At 39.2% G+C, this 14870-nt stretch overlaps 1 protein-coding gene across 1 annotated transcript in view; it reads left to right on the top strand.

The window, feature by feature from the left end:
• Positions 1 to 14870, top strand: part of plxna4 (plexin A4) — a 236484-nt gene that overhangs the window by 212458 nt on the left and 9156 nt on the right. The window contains exons 28-29 of the mRNA XM_078242869.1: positions 1598 to 1788; positions 4941 to 5110. Coding sequence (XP_078098995.1) covers positions 1598 to 1788; positions 4941 to 5110 — 361 coding nt within the window. The remainder of the gene's footprint in view (positions 1 to 1597; positions 1789 to 4940; positions 5111 to 14870) is intronic.

Genomic DNA, 14870 nt, shown 5'->3' with positions numbered 1-14870 from the left:
AGGCAGCTTTATTCGTATAGCACATTTTAGCAACAGGGCAATTCAAAGTGCTTTACATAAAACATTAAAGAACAGTTAAAAACAATAAAACAATATGAGAATAAAAGTTACAGTGCAGTATAAGAAATAAACAATTATTTAAAGAAAGGCAGCATAAAAAAGAAAGGTCTATTTTTAATAAATTCTTTGAGGGACAGGAAGCATGTGCAAAGACTTCAGAACTGGGGTGATGTGATCCACTTTCTTGGTCTTAGTGAGGACACGAGCAGCAGCATTCTGAATCAGCTGCAGCTGTCTGATTGATTTTTTAGGGAGACCTGTAAAGACACCGTTACAGTAGTCAAGTCTACTGAAGATAAAAGCATTGACAAGTTTTTCCAAATTCTGCTGAGACATAAGTCCTTTAACCCTTGATATATTCTTAAGGTGATAATAGGCTGACTTTGTAATTGTCTTAATGTGGCTGTTGAAATTCAGGTCTGAGTCCATGACTACACCAAGATTTCTGGCTTTGTCTGTTGTTTTTAACATTTTTGTTTGAAGCTGAGTGCTCACTTTTAATCGTTCCTCTTTTGCTCCAAAAACAACCACCTCAGTTTTTTCTTCATTTAATTTAGGAAAGTTTAACTTTGGTAACTTATGTTGTTGTTTTCCATAATCTGAGCCAGTGGAAGCATGTAGATGTTAAACAGAATGGAGCCTTGGGGAACTCCACACGTCTATTAGGAGAGATGAGCATTTTCAGTTGATGATACTGTAATTAAATTACATTCGACACACAGACATACACACACACATTCTCTGTATCTGATATATCCAGCTGTCTCTTTTTCCCTGAACTCTCTCTCCCCCATACACTCCTCCCAGTTTTCTCTCTAGACAGATTGATTTCTGTCACGGTGAAAAACACTTTTTTTTTTACTCCTCTCTCCAAACCGCACCCACTGATCAATTTGTTCACACTGTGTAAACATTCATTGAGCCATGTGTTTGGAAATGTCATCGCCACTCCGGCCATTGGGTGGGCTATACATATTTCATCTCGTCTGACACCTACTCGATTTTGTGTCAGCCGCCAATGCCATGTCTTGTCCCTGTGAGAAGAAGCCATGACAAATTAACCATGTACACTTTCTAAAAGTTTCATATGCAATCTCCCAGACCTGTAAATTGGAAACCACAAGCCAAACAACTATTCTGTTGCTGACATGCAGGTTATGGCTTTCCTTGCCTGTTTGGTGAAGCGGCAGATTTGTATTTTCTTTTTTTCTTGTTTACCTCACACTCTGCCTTGGTTAAGGTTTAAATGTGTCTCGTTTCTTCTCAGTGTCCTTCTCTTTCTGATGAGCTTATCTTTCTGATGCAGGTAGAGAAAACAACAAAATCTAGCTTTTAATTTAGCATACAGTTTACACACCTTTATAGGTGTACATAAATGATGACATACATTCACATTATACTGTATATTGTAGTAAGAAGTTACAAACCAATAGAAGCTTAACTGATGCTCAAAGGAAACACATACACTGATTGGACATTGTGGTTGTCTGATCAGTTATGTCAGTACTAATGAACTAATGCATGTTGTTCTTCACAGAGAACATGATCAAGTACACTGGAAGCCCCGATAGCCTGCGTTCCCGTACTCCTATGATCACTCCTGACTTGGAGAGTGGGGTCAAGGTTTGGCACCTAGTGAAGAACCATGAGCACGGAGACCAGAAGGAGGGTGACCGTGGAAGCAAGATGGTCTCTGAGATCTACCTGACACGACTTCTGGCTACCAAGGTGAGCCAGAAAATATATCTCGTCATGTTGTAATTTATTTCTCATGCTACAGTCACTCTTTATTTGAATCAGTTACATTTTGTGTATGATTTAAAAGCAAAAGAAAAAAGTTCAACTCTATGTCCCAACAGTTCTATTTTTTTAACTACTGTATATGGAAATGATTTGTCTTGAAGCAGTTCAGCAGGTAAAAGGTCACCATGACCTTAACCCTTTGTTACCATGACTCAGAAAACACTCACTTTATTTAAATATTCATATTTACTTTGGATGAGTCATTTCAGTGGGAAAGATTATTCAAATGTATTCCTCTATCCCCTCAGGTGAGAAAGAGAAAACAGATAGTTCTGTTTGTTTTCTCTTTTCATTGCTGTTGCGTTGACATGGCAGCATATCAAAAAGGGTAAAAAGGAAAAGATCCATGAAGCTAGCCAAGGAGTTTCTGTAATAAAAAAATAATCAGGCAAAAATAGAAATATGTCTCTTTGAATATGCCTTCTGACAATGGCCTCCAGGGAAAAAAAGCAGTTAATTTGGTTTGGAGGGAAATGTGACTTTGATCCAACAGCTGAATAAAAATTTCCAATTCACTCCTAAATCACATTCTCCCTCTTTTTTTTGCATTAAGACATTCATTGTATCAGACACAGACAGAGACATCCAGAGAAGGTAAAACAGAGAGAGGCTACGATCTGAAAATGGTCAGACTATAATGTTTTGATTCAGGAACATTTAGTATGTTTTTGATCCCCTGCCTGCCTTTGTTTAGCAATTCACATAGAGAACATCAACTCAGTTCTGTGTATGTGATGTAAATTTGCAGTGACAGGAGTCTGAAACGGAGTGCCTTACACACACACACACACACACACACACACACACACACACACACACACACACAAAGTTTGCCAACATTATCTAGCATAAGCAATCAAAACCTACTGGTCATACAAGACTAAGTTTGTACCGGGAAAACCCTGCAAATGTACTGAACTAAGAAAAGTGCATTTGATTTCCTATTTCAAATTTTATTTTTAAGAAGAACAATGTGTTATTTCTTCTTAAAGAAAAGTGACATAGTCGGGGCGACCTCTAGCTCACCCAGTAAGAGCGTGCACCCCATGTAGGCTGAGGCCTTTGCAGCGGCCCGGGTTTGAATCCGACCTGTGGCCCTTTGCTGCATGTCATCCCCACCTTTCCTGTCTATCCACTGTCATTCTGAAATAACAAATTGTGACAAACAATTGAACACTTACCTCTGTTTATACTTTGGAGAACTAATGCATGTGCAGATGTGTGGGTAGATGAGCGAAATCAGGTGATCAATTAAAGCAGATGACTGAGACAGCAACAACAACAGGGCAAGAGAGGTATGAGAGTGTCTGTGAAACAGTACACAATAAGCAACATTTCAAATAAACTAATAAACAAACAAGCTGGAGACAGCAGAATAGGATGCAGGAGCAGCTGTCACCATGACACATACTGTATATAGCCCTCCACACTCATGGTGCACGTCAGCTCTCGGCCTTTGTGAGCCGCTCTATTGAGTGCAGGAAGGTGGATTCTGACTGCAGACAGCACATCGTCTTTCCAGATGTATTGTTTTTGTGAAATAACCAGTTTATCTTGGTCGGCCATCTCTCCATGTGAGAAATGATTGGGCAGACAGGCAGTGTAATTGACTGCGTTTGGCTTTCACCTTGCCAATAAATACCTCTCCCTGGCAACGCCGCTGACGTCTCTCGTATTAGCTCCATCAGTGTCACTCTGACTGAGTGTGGGTACAGGGTCTGTTCATGTGTGTGGAGGGGCACTGGGAAGGATTGCATTTTCTTTCCTCACTTGTAGACTCAAGAGTGTGTGTGTCCATCTCGCCCTCATGCGTCACCTTCCCTTATCTCTCCGTTTCTGCTCCAGCGCTATCCCCAACGTTTTGATTGTTTGCTTTCCTCTCATTTCAATGTGGAGGCAGATGGCATCAAAACATTCAGATGACAGAGTGCGGTCTAATAACAGGGTAGATGGTCGTGGGTGGGGGATGTGTTGGCAGTTTCAGCTCCACCAGGGAACAAGAGACTCCTGTGATGATGACAGTGTTGATGCACAAGTCCCCCTTGAGATAGAGGATGACGTAAAATGTCCCAGCCTCAGCAATTTCAGGCACACATACAGGTTTTTGTTAACTGCACCCATAAATGCATGCACACACCAAATGTTAGGTCTTCCCTCACCAGCTAATGCAGACTGTCACTTGGAAGACATGTGGGCTTGATTTAGAGATGTGTAATTCCATCTTCATAGAAAAACGATAAGCTGTCGGGAATGTGGGCCACATTAGAATTATGGCTGTGATTTTCGGAATAACAGGATTCTCACTTCCCACTCTCTTCTACCTCTCTTGACTCTGTGATTCGGTCACCAGCTCCAACCCAAATTGGATTTTTATTTGCCAGTGCCTGTACACACCTCATCTGCCACAGTCAATGGCCTCTTTTCCTTATAGGAAACCTCTGTCGTTTCATTTCCATCCCTCACTCTCGCCTTTTCCTGTGCATCCCATCAGCTCATTCTTTACAAGAGGATTAGATTCTCTCACTCTCTGTCTCTCCTCTCTGTTCTCCTCCTCCTCCTCCTTAAAGTCGCCAACATTAAATCAAATTAGGGTCAATGGTGCAGTGTGGGAGCTAATCCGGCAGCACAAAGAGGTTTAGGAGATGCGCCTCCTGTTCCCAGATATTATTAAACGTCAGCTGTGAAATAACAATTTCCCCATCAAAGCTGCAAGCAGATTTAGGGGTCAGGTCTGTGAGATAGGAGTCACACACATAAACACTGCAGCCTGGCTGACACAACTCATAAACTCACACAGGAAAACTATACACAAGTTTTTACCAATCTGCCTTTCAACTTTAGGCATTGGTATGTTGCAAAAAGTGACAATCTCATTCACTGGTTCTGTGGGTCCGGTTCAACATAGATACTGGCTTAACATACTGAAATTATAGACTCACAAAGACTGGAGCTTTTTATAGTACTGTACATTTTCATATTCTATATAAAGTCACTATTGGTTTTGTTATTTCTGTAATTTAATGAAAAAAATACCTTCATATAATCTGTTTTCCATGTCTCCTGTCCCTCCTCTGTAGGGTACGTTACAGAAGTTTGTGGATGACCTGTTTGAGACCATCTTCAGCACAGCCCATCGAGGCAGTGCCCTGCCACTGGCCATCAAATACATGTTTGACTTCCTGGATGAGCAGGCTGACAAACACAACATCCACGACCCGCATGTCCGACACACATGGAAAAGCAACTGGTGAGTTGAGCAGTTTTAGCATACCTGCAATCACAGAAACGTGCATACACACAAAAACATAGTGGGCTTTGGTCAGGAGCCCTTAGGAAACTGGTGAGGCAGTTCCTTGGATCTTTTACGGACACAAAATTGATTTATTATTTGTACACCAGCGTGCTTCCTTTGGGTCCATTTGTGACCTTTTCTTTCTGCACTGTAATTTAATGCAGTACATTTTGGCACATTTCACATGGCATTGCCCTGTGTCAGTGCCAAGCTTCACCACACGCCTCTTCCCTTCCTAATATCCATTAACCACAGGGGCGTGTAATCTTCATTAAAGCTAACCACGAGGGGCTAATCCAATTGGCTGCCAAGATTCTCCAACTATTATCATGAATAACTGGGCCAAAAAATACCTGTCACTGTGAAAATGTCCATAGTGACATGGTACACTCCCAGGTGAAGGAAGTACACCTCTAAATTAATATCTGCTGATTAATTTAGACCATACTGACCTCTGTGAGCCCACCTTAAGAGGTTGGTAGGGGTTAAATAACCAGCACATCACCAGAATGTGGTGAGGTGAAAAATGAAAAGGTGAAGAAAGGAAAGTGAACTCAGTGGGAGTTAAATGCACACTAATATCTCATTAGCCTCCTGGCCTCTGCCAAGATCCCAGCATGCTTCACTCAGCCCAAGGCTCAGGGGAACCATGGAGATGGGAGGATAAAATGGATGTGCATAAAGGGGAAAAAATCAAGAGATGGAGGGAGGAATTGATAGGGAGAAGATAAAGAAGGGGTTTACTTTACGGTTTGGTCCTAATTTTGGTCCTTTTCCTGTTATGTGTTTTTGGGCCATTTGCAGAGTGTGTTAAGTGTTTTCTGAGAGCGCAATGGGTCCCCTTTTACATTAGACTTTTAATGGAATGGGCTCTCCCCAGAGGGCTGTGAATGAACAGCAATTTATCATAACATACCATCACAACAGTTTGTGCTGATACCACCATAGATGTCTTCTCTGTGTGGGATGTGCATACTGTATGCCTGTATCTTTTCACTACTCAGTGTGTGTGCTTACCCGTAATCTTTAATCGTCTCAAAAGAGTGCAATCTTGGCTACAACAAAAGCCTTAATTTTGTCTGATGATTGAGAATAATAATGCCAGTGGCCCCTCCCATGCTGGGCCCCTGTCCCATTAAACCTACCAGGCCCATTGTCATCATACACACCATTAACTTCAACCCATCACAGCAGCCAGAGCCCTACTACTACCCCCACCTCCACTCCAGGGTTCCCCCACCATCAGAGCTCCACTGCACATCCTCTGATGTAGCCCTTATGCTGGATTATCCATTATCTCAACATCAGGTTTTCATGTGACAAGTTTGTTTCTTATATCATTGCCATATTATATCTGTAGATGTAACTAGCAATTAGTTGTTTTCAGTATTATTAGAAGCTTTATAAAAGAGGTTTGATTTGCATAACCCATACTGAAATTAGACTGGGAACAGTTTTGTACGTGTAATATCTAACAACAACGTGTAAATGTATTGCGTTTCTATAATAGCTGATAGAAAATAGTTGTATTAGTAGGATTTTAGCAGGATTTTTTGCTTTCAGAGCACAGTTTCCACACACTCTTAAGACCTGAGAGAGACCACAAGATGGTCTCCAGGATTTATTCTAGCCCAGGAAATTATCTGTGACCCTTTACAATCCGGGTCATCCCTCACCGTCTAGTGATAGCAATAGCACTAACGCTACACCAGCCTATGCCCCTTGAATTTTATTCAAGCTACCTTGTTCATAGCAAGGTTTTTGAAGATATGAAGGGTCTGTGATTTTTAGTTGTGAGAGTTAAAATTCAGTTAAAATGTGACAGAGTTGTGTGACAGAGCTGTAATGTGTATCTGGATGTGTGTGCAGTATGTGTGTGCATGCATGAGTCACTGGCTCCAAGAGCATCTCCAGATGGTATCTTTTGGATTAGCGGCAGTGTGTCACCATCTCCTCTCATCCACACACTTCTGTATTTGGTGTGTGTGTGAGTCTCTGTCTGCACCGTGTTTGTCATTTTGGGATGCAACAGACAGAATTTTAAGTATTGTGCAAAACTGGCATACACTCTGATTTTAAATGACATTGCTAGGACGATTAGGGTTGATCTAGCTGGAATCAGTAAAGTTGTACGGTGTCTAATTTACAGAAAATTTTGAATTTAGATTCAGTTTTAGCCCTTTGTCAGGACATACAGCTTGTTCAGTAAAGGTCCACAACTTGCCATTCATATGAAAGGTTGGGCCTTTTCGCCCCTTTTTTAATAACTTATGACCCGTTTGATGTAGACCCTTGTGTGAGGTATCATTGAACTCAGCAGAGAGTTCCTTATTCATTGGTGATGCTTTGGCCATGCCCCCTTTCACAGCTAATGAACCGTATGATGTAGAGTCTTGTGTAAGGTATCATTGAACTCAGCAGGGAGTTCCCTTTTCATTATTGACAATTTGCAGTGTCTGAGTGTCTCGCGCAAAACCACAGTCGCAAGGAGCGGCTTCCGTCAGTAACCCCAACGCGTGCAGAGGCGCGAGGGCCTGTCCAACGCTGCTTGCAGCTTTAATTATTATTCCTTTTTCTAAGAAATACATGTTCCCATGCACGAAAACTCAAACATTTGCACACAAGTCCAGTGTCCAACTTAATCAGTCCAATTTGTATGCTAATAGTCCTGATGGTGGCCCTTCAGCAGCCATCTAAAATTCTAAACTTTAAAATTTCATAACAAATCAACCGTACATGCTATAATGTTGCAATGTACGTCAAACTGTAGTCCCAATAGAGAAGAAACTGTAGTCTGCTTTTACCCAGTAGCAATTTTGAAGTCCATCACTCTACTTTTAGCAAAAACTGCAAGACTTCTTAAACCTTTCTCCTCCCACATTTCTGTTTCAGTTGACACCAGATTTTGGGAACTGCATCTCATGAATACATTTCTAACCGTTGAAGCTAGAAGTGTCATCACCTGGCCAATAGCTCACTGAAGTAAACACTTGCCTTCAGACCCGAAGGTTGTGAGTTTAAGCCCCAAGAGTTACAAGGTTACCATCTTATACCTAATCAGCCATTGTGCTTTGGACACCTTCCCTGCATGTTTTAGAGGTTTCTGAGCATCAACACACCTGTCTGAAATGAAATAAGCTCATTAGTTTGTGTCCTAGGTTAACATGCCACTGTGTACTCTGGTATTATGCTGTGGGGATTAGAGACACGGAATTCTAAGAGCTGGGAGCTGTAGCTCAACAAGGTTGATAGTGGTTTTCAGAGCGAGAGATTTAGAGTTTACATACCACTCATCAACCCTCACTTAACGCCTGTTCCTTGGGCATAATTAACGCGATGAGCAGGAATGTTTGGTAAAAACGCTCATGTATTTTCCATTTTTCTCCTCTTCTCCATTCACCGCTTTTTCCTTTTCCTCCTTAAAATACTCGGCCCCGAACCATCGCTGCGGAGCAGCTGTAATTTTAAACCTTAAAAAGGTCAGGCTTGGTCAGTCCACTGCTTGTGCTGTAATGCCTCGAATTGGATGCCCTGGATCACAACATCTGTGACCAAAGCAACTTCATTAGGCCCATGTGCAGGAATAGGACGACATCCCACAACTGCAGATTCAGAGGCTTACTGGCTCTGTGTGCCAGAATTGCCAATCAGTGCAAACTGCAAGAGACAGTTAGACATGCTATTAAAGGAATGCACAGAGACTTTGTTGGTGTGGATGTACTTGTGTGTTCCTTTTGTTGTCATTTGCAGTATAGTGCCTGTCAGAATATTAAGAACTAGGCCTGGTTAGCAAGTAAATACAGTTTACTTTAGTAGAGAGATAGTACTTTAGTTGATTTAAAATAGGCTGTACACTCTGTAGTACAACTTTTTAATCCCTTTTTTCAGCATTGACTTTTTAATCACTTTTTTTCAACCTACTATACTGTGACTTTATTCGACATACTATACTATGAATTTTTGCAACATTCTATACTATCACGTTTTTACGACATACTATACTATGACTTCTTTCGACCTACTATACTATGACTTATCACTTTTTCCTGACATACTATGACTTTTGTCATACTATACAGATTTCTTTCAGGTCTCTTTGACATACTATGACTTTTTTTCGACATTCTATGCCATCACGTTTTTCGACATACTATGAATATTTTTCACTTTTTTCAACATTCTATACCATGACTTCTTTCGACCTACTATACGATGACTTTTGACATGCTATACTATGACTTTTTATCACTTCTTTTGACATACTAAGTTTTTTCATCATTCTATACCATGACTTATCATTTTTCAACATACAATACTATGACTTCTTTCGTGATACTATACAGATTTTTTCATGACTCTTTGACATACTATGACTTTCACATTCTATGCTATCACTTTTATCCGACATACTATGACTTTTTTGCCATACTATACTATGACTTTAATCACTTTCTTTGACATATGATACTATGACTTTGCCTTTTTTTGACATGCTATACTATGACTGTCACTTCTTTCGACCTATACATTTTTAATCACTTTTTGAAATACTATGACTTTTTTCAACATACTATGACTATTTTTGAAATACTATACTGTGATTTTTTTAATCACTTAAAAGAATTTTTTGGGCATTTCCGTGTTATATCTTTTAATGGATAGGACAACTAAATATGAAAGGGGAGAGAGAGGGGGAAGGCATGCAGAAAATCACAGGTGGGACTCAAACACTGGACCTTCTGCGTCGAAGCATAAACCATTATATTTGTACACCTGCTCTACCAACTGAGCTAACCCAGCCACCACTATGACTTTTTTCAACATACATGGATTTCTCTGCAACGTCATCAATGCTTGCGCACGCAACCGGGGGGCAGAAAGAAGACGTGTTTCGTCTAGCTGGTAGTAGTAGCAGCATAGCGTCAAAATGCCAAGGAGTTGTTGCGTGGTTAATTGTACAAACAGAGCCAGTGATGGGTGCCTGATGTTTAACATACCTAGGGGTAGCATAATTTTGCCAAAAACCGGCGGAGGTTATGGCTTCAAGCCATAAGAAGGGCAGATTGGGGTCATATGCAAGAATCCGGCTCCCATTGTATCAATCAGAAAAGTTGCAGCTTGTTCAGTTGTTCAGCTAAGTGATATCTGCCTGTCAGGGCTGTAGTACGCGAGTCCAGACCATAGACAGTTAAAGGTCCGGACTCAAGATAAGTTTAGACTGCTAGCTAAAGCTACGCTGATGTTTTGCTAACGTTAGCGCTAACGGCGTTAGCCTAGCCAATATTACGACTGCCTTCAGAGTTTCTTATATCTGCGTCCACGCTGTCAACATAAGACATGTGGCGTTAGTGCTCCTTTTGTACCATAATTTTATTGAATGAAATATTAAGCTTCGCTCCTACGAGATGGGTGGGTTTTTAATTACGTTACACACAAAGCTAACTGGCTATAGTTAGCCTGTACGTATGCTAGCGGACATTAGCTAATGTTGCCAAGACAGCGGCAGTAGAGTTTCAGCAAGCTAACCACGACAGTGTTGTCGCCCTCTCGCCCACAATCAACCTCTGCTGCTAAAAACAGTCAACCTGTAGTGATGTTTTGAAATGGAAGAATCTGCTTGGATGTTAAAGCGTGTCCACGATGGTGGATGTAACTGATATTAGGACGGATAAGGTATCTACATAGCCTACATATCTGATGGACTGTGAAAAAATGTGGAAATGAAAATACATTTAGTCGGCTCAATATCATCTCCCGACGTAAACTGCTTTTTCATCAACGGATCATCGACAAAAGGACGTGACATGTTTGAGAAAAAAACGTTTTATAATCTGCCTAACAATAATTTTATTTATTAAGTTTGTATTCATGCAGATAAACTGCATTAAAATGCGCCTGATACAGACTGAATGAATGAGGAAATGAGTGAGAAGAAACCCTGCTCCCGACCAGGTTAGGTTCACAGGCTCAGTTACCATAGTAACTGACTCTGAGGTTAAGTTACCTCTCTTTCTGAAACAGAAAACCCATAGTTTCCCCTCATCTCAGGGTTAACAAACTCAGAGTTTTCACTAAACCTGCTTTCTGAAACGGACCCCAGCTCACCAATCTGGCTTTCTGCCCCTGGTATGCGCACGCACCCTGTAATGTTTGTAAACAGGAAACCTGTGTATACTATGACTTTTTGTGCGGACTTTGCATCTTCTTCCATACTTTTTTCGACACACTATACTATGACTTTTTTTAAAAAATCACTTTTTTCAACATACTATGACGGTTTTCAAAAAAATTATATTTGGTGGCACGGTGGCTCACTTGCTAGCATTGCTGCAAATAGGCACTGCAAGCTCTGAACCTCAATTCGATCCCCAGTCTCGCCTGGGCCTTTGTGTGTGGACTTCGCATGTTCTTCCAGACTGTCTTTGACATACTATACTTTTTTACGACATACTATACTTTTTTACGACATACTATATATATATATATATACACTTACTTTTGTTTTTCAACATTCTATACTATAACTATCACTTTTCTCGACATACTACACTGACTTTAACTTTTTTTTTTTTTAAACATACTGTGACTTTTTTTTCAACATACTATACTATGACTTTTTGTCACTTTTTCCGACATACTATGACTATTTATCACTTTCTTTCGACATACTGTTAGGGTTGTAGGCTAGGACCGAAGTGCAGAAAGGCGAGGAGTGTGCAGCAGTTTGAAATAATAATAATTTAATCAGAACACAAAGAGACTTACAAACATGTAAGCTGAGCTGGTGAGTAATCCAGAAAAACAGGAACACGGAAGGAACGGGTAAAAATCCAGGAGCACAAAAACACACAGGACAGAACTCTTCACAAAAGACTGACGACAAATGACAATCCACCAACAACAGACACAGAAAGCACAGGGACTAAATACACAAGTAAACGAGGGATAACAATGGGACAGGTGACACAAGGGCTGGTGAACAGGTGAAAGATATCAGACAATCACAAATGCGGGAAAACCAAAAGACAGGAAGTAAAACATGGCAACACATAAGGGAACAGAGAGACTACAAAATAAAACAGGAAATGGGAAAACCAACAGAAAACATGAAACCAACTAAACAAAGAAACTTGACACAGGGACTAGATGTGACACATACTATACTATGACTTTTTTCATCATACTATACAGATTTTTTTCATGACTTTTTTCGACATACTATACTATGACTATTTAATTACTTTGTTCGACATACTATACTATGACTTTGAGCTTGACATATGTGTTTACTGTTCTTTTTGTGGAATATGTCCAGAAACAATGGTGCACCTGTTCTGGCAACGTCCCTACACCACCACTTTCTGGAAACTTGTCTCTGATTTTTCTTTGTTATGGAAAGATGTACTGTTTGGTTTCCATGACAACAAAAGTAAAAAACAGAAAGAAATATACCTAATTAATTTATTGATCATTTTAGGGAAATATCATATTCACAAAGCCAAATTTAGTAACTCTAAACTTTCTTTTATTGCTTTTGGTAAGGAAACGGAACAGTACATCAAAACCATCTATGATTCAAAAAAATAAGAAAGCTGCTAAAACCATTCCGTTATGCTCTATTTTTAATGTATATATTTGAATCTCCCCCTGGCTCTGCTCTTGACTTATGTTTTTTCTGTATTAATGACTCCGTTTGCTTGTTTTTACTGTTTGTATCGTAAAGATTTAATAAAGATTTATTTAAAAAAAAAAAGAAAAAAAGAAACCAGCTTCCATTAATGAATAACTTCCGGTATCTTTAGAAGCTCAAGTCGGCGGCGGTGTGTACGTACAGCTACATGACTTTTTTATCACTTTTTTCGACAAACTATGACTTTTTTCGACATATTATACTATGACTTTTTTCGTCATACTATACAGATTTGTTCATGACTTTTTTCTACATACTATACTATGAGTTTTTTCACTTTTTTCGACATACTATACTATGACTTTTTATCACTTTTTTCACATACTATACTATGACTTTTTGTGTGGACTTTGCATGTTCTTCCAGACTTTTTTCGACATACTATGACTTTTGTCACTTTTTTCGACCTACTATACTATGACTTTTTTCGTCATTCTATACAGATTTTTTCATGACTTTTTTCAACATACTATACTATGACTATTTTTGACATACTATACTGACTTTTTTCACTTTTTTTTTACATACTATACTATGACTCTTTTATCACTTTCTTTAACATATGATACTGTGACTTTTTTTGACATACTATGACTTTTTTTATCACTTTTTTTGACATGCTATACCATGACTTATTTATGACTTCTTTCGACCTACTACACTATGACTTTTTATCTCTTTTTTCAGCATACTATACTATGACATTTTCAAACCCTTTTTTGACATACTGTACTATGACTTTTTATCACTTTTTTCGACATACTATACTATGACTTTTTATCACTGTGTTTGACATATTATACTATGACTTTTTGTGTGGACTTTGCATGTTCTTCCAGACTTTTTTCGACATACTATGACTTTTGTCACTTTTTTCGACCTACTATATGACTTTTTTATCACTTTTTTCGTCATACTATACAGATTTTTTCAGGACTTTTTTCAACATACTATACTATGACTATTTTTGACATACTATACTATGACTTTTTTCGACATACTATACTATGACTCTTTTATCACTTTCTTTAACATATGATACTGTGACTTTTTTTGACTTTATCACTTTTTTTGACATGACTTATTTATGACTTCTTTCGACCTACTACACTATGACTTTTTATCTCTTTTTTCAGCATACTATACTATGACTATTTTTGACATACTATACTATAGATTTTTGTAGCACTTTTTTCGACATACTTCACTATTCTCACTTCTTGTGCAATTATGCCAGCAATCCAGTTTAGCAATTTAGCTGTTCAGCATTCACAAACATTTTCTGCAGGAAATGCATTTTCTAGTATATAATGCTTCCAGTTAGAGTAGTGGGTAAACACTTTACCTAAATCAGTTTTAATTTACATCACTTTGTTGTCTTTTAATGAAAGGGCTTCTTCTGACTCGGCCAGCGTAATTCTTCTAAAATAAGAGATGCCCTTGATCTTGGCAGCTGATGTTTAACCTAATCCCTGACCAAAAGGACTGAACATTCTTAAAACTTCTCAGCGTGAGTTAACTGTTGAAAAATTCTGTGCTTTGTCTATTTTCATATAGATAATATGTAGATGTTATTATGGTGATTATTTTGAATGCACAAAATCACGTGGGGAACCTCATCATTTTAGTGTCCACTGCCGCATTGAAACAGCACATACCTCAAAGCACAGGGCAGTAGGGCAGATTGTAAACAATCAAGGCGGCACAGCAGTGGTGTTAATATCCCTTTGATCCATGCATCTAATCCCACTAGATTATTTGCTTAGATTCATTTTGTAGTCATAATGCAGTTTTTTTTTCTCCCTTCCTCTTGAGTCCAAATCCTCTTTTGTTAGATTGTACATATAAATGGCTTTGTGGGTGGCTGTGCTAGGATAAATGCTTAGTGGAATGGTAGGGGAGCACCGGTGGTATTTAAATGATTGCATTTTGTTGTTCCCCCTCATCCTTTGATATTGTGCCACACTGAGAAACTTCTATGCATGTTAGACTGCAACGTCCTTCCTGTTTGAGTTTTGCCCCATC

This window comes from Sander vitreus, chromosome 23 (genome assembly GCF_031162955.1).
Source record: "Sander vitreus isolate 19-12246 chromosome 23, sanVit1, whole genome shotgun sequence".
Classification (NCBI taxonomy): domain Eukaryota; kingdom Metazoa; phylum Chordata; class Actinopteri; order Perciformes; family Percidae; genus Sander; species Sander vitreus.
This window is presented reverse-complemented; position numbering and strand designations above follow the sequence as displayed.